The sequence below is a fragment of the Tupaia chinensis genome, unplaced genomic scaffold, assembly GCF_000334495.1.
Source record: "Tupaia chinensis unplaced genomic scaffold, TupChi_1.0 Scaffold143333_1, whole genome shotgun sequence".
Classification (NCBI taxonomy): Eukaryota; Metazoa; Chordata; class Mammalia; order Scandentia; family Tupaiidae; genus Tupaia; species Tupaia belangeri.
Window position 1 is genome coordinate 351,480 of NW_006203177.1, and position 8,712 is coordinate 360,191.

Below are 8,712 nucleotides of genomic sequence, written 5' to 3' on the forward strand. Positions count from 1 at the left end.
CAGCCCATCAGTGGCACAGGAGGCAGCCTCCAGTCTGGGAGGGACCTGAGGCCAATGTGTTTTTATTTTTTATTTTTTATTTTTTTTAGATTTTTGCTATAGGGCGTGTGCACTTGCCAGAGAGACGACGACAGAGAGAAATCACTCCCTGAGGATGACCATGCCACAATCCCTTCTCCTCCATTCTCCTCTTGGGATTTTGGGTACGTACGCACATGCACCCAGCATGAGTTTTAAGTCACTGGGTCTGGGCCTGGAACCGCGGGTGACTACGTGGGAGTCCAGTGACCTAACCATTACGTCATCTGCTGGTCCCTTGGCTAATCTAATATGTGGCTGTAGGAGAATCCCTGACTTGAAGGCTGGAGGTGCCTGTGCCTTGAATTTTTTTTTTTAAATTTACTTTTTTTCGGGTGTCAGAAAAAGAGAGAGAGAGAGAGAGAGAGAGAGAGAGAGAGAGAGAGCAATCCCCTGATGGGGCATGGCCATACCACAATCTTTTCTCCATTTTTCCATCCAGTCAAGATTTTGGGCATGCATGAACATACACCTGGTGTATTTTTCAAGCCTCCAGGGCTGGGATTTGAACAGCAGTCAACCATGTGGAATCTGGCTCCCTAACTCCTGTGCTCTGAGACCAGCCCATGCCCTGAATATTTTTATCTGATCAGTTGAGTCAGATCCAAGTGGAGTGAGTCTGGAATCTGCTACTTTCTAACTGCATCAACTGGTGATGTTACTGACGGTCTCTGAGCCTTTCTGTAAAATGTGAAGAGTTAGGCTGACTTCTCAGGTTGGGTAGGACAGTGAATGATGTATTGGAGTTATTTGAGCTGGCATCTGGCATGTAGTAAGTGCTCCATAAGTAGCCGATATTGTTGTTAGAAGAAAGAGAGAGCTAACCAGAGGGAAAATGGGTATTTTCTTCAATCATGTCTAATTTCTTTCTTTCTTTCTTTCTTTTTTTTTTTTTTTTGAGAGGTTTTTGCTATAGGGTGCATGCACTCACCAGAAAAAATAGAGACAGAAAATGAGAAATCACCTCCCAGGGGAGATGGCCACGTTGCAATCCCTTCTCCTCCATTCTCTTATCAATCTTGGGCATACACACACATGCACCCAGCATGAGTTTAAGCCACTGTGTCCAGGACTGTAACCGCAGTCGACTACATGAGAGTCCAGCGACATGGCCACTACGCCAACTGCTGGTCCCAATCATGTCTAATTTCTGTGGGATCATCGCCATACATGGATCTGGTGGGCAGAGACAACAACCTGTTTCTGAAAACTCCAACCTCATAACTTAAACAGAAATACTGCCATTGTTTACTTGGTCAAAACCAAAGTGTAGAAATCAATAGTCAGAGTGTTTGTGTGAGCGTGTGTGTGTGTGTGTGTGCGTGTGTGTGTGTGCGTGTGTCCGTGTGTGTGTGTTTTGCTTATTACATTATAAAAATCTACAATAAGCTACCCTACTGAAAACTGAATCTTAGTTTTATTCGGTATAATTCTCACCAGTTAGAAAGTACTGTATTTGGGTGTTTCTTAGAAGATGGAGTAGGGAATAAAAAGAAATATGCTTCTTAAGTGGAATCCATTTACCTTCTTTCTGTTTAGAAATCTGTCCTCAGGAACTTTCTTTGCAGTGGGAAAGGTCGTTAGCAATTTGTTAGTGCTGCCTTTAGGTGCCTTGCTTCTCTGGGAAGAGCTGACGTTACTGCCACTTAGGTCATAGGTTATGTTCTAGCAGTACTGAGTGTGAAGATAGTGTTCAATGCAATGCAAAATGCATTTACAATAGATTTAAAAACTAATTTAAAATTTATTTTGTATTTTTTTTTAATGCCAGAGGGCATGTGCTCCTCCAGAGAGAGAGAGGGAGGGAGGAAGCACCGCCACTCCCCCGTGCACCACACCCCCAGGGGTACGGTCATACTGTGGTACTTTCTCCTCTGTTTCTCTGTCTTGTCAGGATTTGAGTTATGCGCACACTCAGCATGTTTTTCAAGTTGCTGGGGAAGGATTCAAACTGAGGTTGGCCAAGTGGGACCCAGCTCTTAACTCACAGTGCTAACTACTGCGCTGCAGGGCTGGCCCTAAACGAAGCTTTTTTTTTTTTTTTTTGTTTTTGCTGCTATAGGGTGCGTGCACTTGCCAGAGAGACAGAGAGACTGAAAGTGAGAAATCACCCTCCCAGGGGGGATGGCCACGCCACAATCCCTTCTCCTCCATTCTCCTCTTGGGATCTTGGGCACGCACGCACACATGCACGGCATGAGTTTAAGCCACTGGGTCCAGGACTCGAACCTGGGTCAACTACATGGGAGTCCAGCGACATAGCCATTACGCTAACTGCTGGTCCCAGGCCCCTTTTTCTCCTCCATTCTCCTCTTGGGATTTTGGGCACAAATGCATATGTACCTGGTGTGAGTTTTAAGGCACTAGGTCCAGGACTTGAACCACATTTCACCACGTGAAAGTCCAATGACATAACCATTACATCACCTGCTGGTCCCAAGATTGTTGTTAACATTTAACAAGGGTGTATCCTATCACATAGAGAACACATTGTATTATATTATTTGAAACTTGCTCTAAAAAGAGGTATATTATTTGTTTTTCAAAAAGGAAGAATTCTACTTATGAGAGGACCCAAGTAAGTCCAGATCAATCTGTATCTATGTAGAGAAGCTTTCTTCTTCCCTTCTCTTTTCCTTTTTCTCTTCCTTATTTTTCTTTTTTAAAATCTTTTTTTTTTTTTCCAGGGGGTGGGGGGCGAAGCAGGTGGCATAATGGTTAAGGCACTGAATTCCTACATGGTCTACTGAGATTCAAGTCTCAGACCTGGTGGTTTGAAAACTCATGCCAGATGCATGTGTGTGTGTGCCCTGAGCGGAGAAGGGAGGAGAAGGGATTGCGGTGTGGCCATCCCCTGGAGGGTGATTTCTCACTTTTTGTCTCTCTGGTGAGCATACATGCCCTATAGCAAAAATCTCTCCAAAAAAGAAAAAAGAAATTTGGAGTCAGAGGACCTGGATCCTGAGCCCTGACTCCGAAAGAGAGAGAGAGAGAGAGAGAGAGAGAGAGAGCATGCCAGCCTACAGGCTCTCTCCTTTTTCAACAGGGCCTGGTCATGTCCTATCCTTTCTTCTTCATTTGTCTATCCCATCAGGATTTTGAGTGCACACACATATGTACGGCGTGTTTTTCAAATCGTGGGGTGAGATTTGAACTGCAGTCAGCCACGTGGGATCTAACTTTCTTTCTTTTCTTTGTTTTTTTTTTTAAGAGAGATTTTTGCTATAGGGTGCATGTGCTTGCCAGAGAGACACAGAGAAACAGAGAAACAGAAAGCAAGAAATCACCCCCCCCAGGGGATGGCCACGCCACAATCCCTTCTCCTCCAGTCTGCTCTCTGGATTTTGGGCACACATGCACATGCACCCTGTGTGAGTTTTAAGCCACCGGGTCTGGGACTTGAACTGAGCTCGACTACATGGGAGTCCAGGAATGCAACCATTACGCCATCTGCTGGTCCCAAGATACAGCTTTCTGTGCAAATTGCTTAACCCCTGTGTTACAGAGCTGGACCCCTCATTTTTTTTAGCCTAGAATATCCTCAATTTTCACTCTGTATTTTCCAGCTACGAATGATGGATACCCCCTTGGTGTGGTTAACTATTGCAGCTTCTGAAGGGAAAAGGGGAAACAGAAACTGAAAAAAGTTGAGTGCTAAAATCTCTTGTGTTTAGAGATTTAATTTAAAAATAATTTCTGATGGCATAAAAAAAAAAAGAAAAATCTCTGTATTGCGCTTCTATTTTCATTAAGTTAGAGGTAACTGTGACTTTTTAGAAAAACACTTTATTTTATCCAGTTGTGGAGAGAACCATTCTAAACTCACGTATGTGGCTCTATCCATCTATTTATCTCTATCTATCTATCTATAAATAGAAATAAGCCCAACAGGCTTTTATGTCTTTAGAAAGCAGAAAGTTCTCGCCAGTTCTCTTACTTTTTCTGTGGTTAAGTAAATGCCCTGACTTGCATTTTTAACTTGGCTGGTCCAAAGAGCTCTCTGTTCAAACTGTTCCTGAAATTAAGGAAATTCTCCTTCTTTGGTTTCTTAACATTTTTCATCCGGAGTTCAGTTGAAGGTCACTGTTTTGGTGAGCCTCTCATTTCCTTTCCTGTGGCGTGGCGGGCTGTCATTTTTCCGTGGTTTTGATGTGGTTCCTCTTTGAGAGCCACAGGAATTCCACCCAGGGTTCACTTACCTACTAGGAAATAAAGAGCCCACCGGTGCTCACTCGCCTTCATTTGCACGGATTATTAGAGGAAATCTTTAACGAGGTAAATCACGAGCTCGTGACTGTAAGACTTGGTGTGTTAAAGTCACATTCAGGTTTTATGATTTTTGGAGTGTAGGAAGTGGAGCATGTAGAATTGAAGTGAGACTTCTCATCCATCCAGTTGTCTTCCGTCTGTCTACCCACTGACTTATCCAGGCCTGTGCGGCTCATTATATCAATGTTCAGATAGAATGAAAAAAAACGCTTTTCTGATTTTTCCTTCTTCTAGAGAATTAAATTGAAACAAAATTGAACAAAAATCCCCAAACATTCAAAGCTGACTGACTGATGGTTGCTTTTGGAATACTGAACCCAATTCTTTTTTTTTTTTTTAAAGAATTATTTAATTCAATTTAATTTATTCATTCATTTTATTTTAACTTGACCAGAGATAGACACACAGAGAAAGAGAGAGGGGGAAAGTGAGATAGCAAGTTGCCAGGTCCGGGACTCAAACCATCGACAGCCATGTGGGAATGTCCAGCACCTTAACCACCATGCCACCTGCTGGTCCCCGTGAGCCCAATTCTTTACCTATGTGATGATAACGTTGCATTAGTGTCTTGCTTTGGAAAAAGGGAGTAAGTCAATAAATTCAGAGACAATTTCTTGTCTGAGTCTATAAAATCTAAACCAAATCTGAAAGTTAGGGTAGGTTTATATGAGACACGGGAAATACGTTTGCACATGTGTATGTATGAAGTAACTGAGAAACACAAAACTTGATTTGAACCACAGGCTATTTTGGAACCAGTTAATTGTTTATAGGAAAGATCGATGGGATTAAGCTAAATCACTTGTTTGGACATTAAGTCTTTTTTTTATATAGAATTTAGCTTTTTGTTCCCTGCCTTCTTCCTGTGGACAGGCTGGCTGTTTAGAAGCTTTTGTGAAGCTGCTGTTTTTGCCCATAATAGAACAAATGCCCACTTTGGGAGTCTAGAACTGGGTTTTGGGTTGCATTTGCTATGGGGAACCTAGAACTGTTCTTTCTGGCTGAAATGTTTTCCAAGAGGAAGTCTATCCTTCTTCTAGAAAAAGAATTTTCTCTGTCTCTTGCTGAAAGTATGACTTTCACAATGTCAAGCAATTCTCCAAGAGGGCCCGGTTTGGAATCCATGGCAGAGAAAGAGAAAGTAGGAGTGAAAATCAGAAAAAAGCCTTGCTGACTTGAAAGTGTGTGACAAGGGTGCCCCAGGTGGCAGACACCAGGCTGATGGACAATGAATACCAGTGCCCTCTCTTGAATTTGTCGATAGCTTCTATGAGTAACAATCAAAAACATTATTATTATTATGTCTACCAACCTTTTTGCTTTGGAATTATTTATTTTAGTTCGACCAAAGAGAGACAGAGAGAGAGAGAGAGAGAGAGAGAGAGAGAGAAAGTGAGATCGAGATAGCAAGCCACCAGGTCCAGGACAGGAACCACCACCATTGGTCATGCGGGAGTCCAACGCCTTACACCATGCCATCTGCTGGTCTTATGTCTGCCACCTTTGGCTGATACCAAAGGGACTTAAGGAGTTGCTTTGTCTTGAACTGGGCTGTTCAGTACTGTAGCCACCAGCCATGCGACTGTTTAAGTGAAAACTAATTAAAGTTGAAGATTCAGGTCTTTTTGACTACACTCATGTCAAATGTCTAATGGCCCCATGGAGCTTGTGGCTGTCCACTGCCAAACAGGCAGTGCTGGCCTAGAGGTTTAACATTTTTAAAGTTCTTCTTTTTTTAGAGGTTTGTGCCTTAAGGTGTGTGCGCTCTTCGAGGAGAGAGAGAGAGAGACAGAGACAGTGAGACGGAAAGTGAGAAATCACCTCCAGGGAGGATGGCTAAGCCACAATCCCTTCTCCATTCTCTCTCAGGATCCTGGGCACACACGCACACATGCCCAGCATGAGTTTCAAGCCATGAGGTCTGAGACTCAGACTGTGGTCCACCATGTGGGAGTCCAGTGACATAACTGCTATGCCATCTGCTGGGCTATTTATTTATTTATTTATTTATTTATTTTTGAGAGAGATTTTTGTTATAGGGCGCGTGTACTTGCCAGAGAGACAGAAAGCAAGGAATCACCCCCTGGGGGGATGGCCACACTACAATCCCTTCTCTATTCTCCTCTTAGGGTTTTGTGTCCCAGGTCTGGGACTTAAATCAGGTTGTCCATTACGTGGGGCCCAGCCACTTTCCCCATCACGCCACCAGGCTAGCCCTAGGTCGTGCTTCTTTGTCTCTGCCAACTGTGTTGTTTTAATTTAATTTATTTTTTCATGGAAGGAGCACCCCGACAAGGCCTTCATTCTGTCACCCACAGCCAGACAGGATCAGGGACAAACCTGGACCTTCCCACATGGCTTTGCCATTGCTAAGTTTACATCAGTGGAACGGGGCCACAGATTAGGACCCAGCTTATTCTGTGCATGCAAACCTTTAGTTCAGACTGACAAAGCAGCAAAGCCGGTGGATAAAGTTATCTGGGGTTTGTGGCAAGCCCGTGGTATGTGTGTGTGTGTGTGTGTGTGTGTGTAATGACTGGGCTTGCACACTCTGCTTGGTGTGTGCTGGGCCCGCCTGGTCACGGCTCCCCCCCGTCCCCCGGCGCTTGTGTAATGACTGGGCTTGCACACTCTGCTTGGTGTGTGCTGGGCACGCCTGGTCACGGCTCTCTCCCTGACTCCGCAGCTCTCTGCGCCATTGTCGCCACCATCTGGTTCCCCGTGTGTGCCCACCGCGAGACCACCATCGTGAGCTTCGGCTACTCGCTGTACGCAGGCTGGATCGGGGCGGTGCTGTGCCTCGTGGGAGGCTGCGTCATCGTCTGCTGCTCCGGAGACGCCCAGGCGTTTGGAGAAAACCGTTTCTACTACTCTTCGGGCTCCAGCTCCCCGACTCATGCCAAGAGCGCCCACGTATAAGGGAGCTGCTGAGCTGCCCACAGAGGTGCTGTGACGCCGGCCCTGGCCCTAGGCTTGCTTGCCACAGTGGGAAGAAAGCCCACTCCTCCGCCAGGCTCCAAAGATCCAGGAACGCATCCTGTCTGGTATTTTGTAGCCTTAACACCCCCGCCCTCTCTGTTGGCTTAAAGGAAATCCTTAGCTCGAATCATGCCCGTAGGTTATCCTCAGGGTGTTGCCTACCCACGATTAGCTCTTTCTTAGGCATCCCTTTGTTGTTTATTAAATAAATATATATATATTTTGTTTCTCTCTAAATTTCAAATGTTTTGCAAACATTGCTGAGTTGGGTGGGGGTAGGGGAGATAAATAAAAGACACGTTTCAAACCGTTACAGATGACAATGGGAGCCTCAGAAGGGTGTGTTTCCTCCCTGTTCTTCAGCTCCAAGGTCATCTACCCAGTTATTGACATCTAAGAGACAGAAAAGGATCAAACTGGGGACATGGGTTGGGGGAGGGGAGTGGCAGAACTTTCCCTCCAGGGGAGAGTTCCCTTTCTGTAAGGTGAAGAAAGGGTGGGGATATTTTTTAGTTGGTGATTTTACATTTACCTGTACATACTTTTTCAAGATTGGTCATTTTTATAACCACAGTTTTCCTGAAAGTTTCAATTCGTCAGTATGAAGGAAATGAACCAAGTAGACTTAATTATGCAGTAAATAACAGGACAAGCGAGTACAACTCTAACTGACATCCTACAAAGTATTTTTGATTTCCAGGTTTGTATGATGTCATTTTTAACCCTACACTTGCAAAAGCTTCCACTTAATACATTTTAAACGATGTCCCCCTTTCTCAATTTTCATTCTGTTAGCTCTCTTGAAGTGATGCTGTTTAACATAAATTGTACTGTTGAATTTGGCTTTACGGGTGTAAACGCTGATGGCATATCAGTATCTGAGACCCCAAACCTCCAAACACTGATGGTGCATTTTGTTCTTTAAGTAAAATCTGTGTAATAAAATAACAGACTGTCTGCAAAACTGGCCTTCAGTCTTCTGTTGTATCCAAAGAGATCATCTACTGATAGAAAAAAAAAACCCTCAAAAAACCAAAAACAAAAAACTCATTACTCTCGACTGGTAGTCTATAGGGAACTTGGTTGGTGGTAAGAGAACAAGTCATGCTGCATCACCCTGACTAATTAAACAATTATATTCACAATATCTTGGTGGTAATGTGTGATCATAAAAATGTCACCTGGATGCTCTTTAGATGTCTTAACTGGAGTGACTGAACAGCATCTTTAGGCCATCAGTGAATATGGGCAGTAATCAGAAACCAAGTTCTAAGCATTCTGCAGTCAAACTCCTTTACTCTAATTTTACAACGGGAAAATTAGAAAAACCCATTGCATCGGCCCCTTAAATAATAACATCTAAATGTGTTTTATTCAAACATGTAC

General features: G+C 43.9%; 1 protein-coding gene across 1 annotated transcript in view; it reads left to right on the forward strand.

Annotated features, from left to right (window-relative positions):
* CLDN11 (claudin 11) overlaps window positions 1–8,290 on the forward strand; it is a 15,094-nt gene extending 6,804 nt beyond the window's left edge. Inside the window, exon 3 of the mRNA XM_006163857.2 lies at window positions 7,034–8,290. Coding sequence (XP_006163919.1) covers window positions 7,034–7,266 — 233 coding nt within the window. The 3' untranslated portion in view covers window positions 7,267–8,290. The remainder of the gene's footprint in view (window positions 1–7,033) is intronic.
* Window positions 8,291–8,712: the final 422 nt, after the last annotated feature.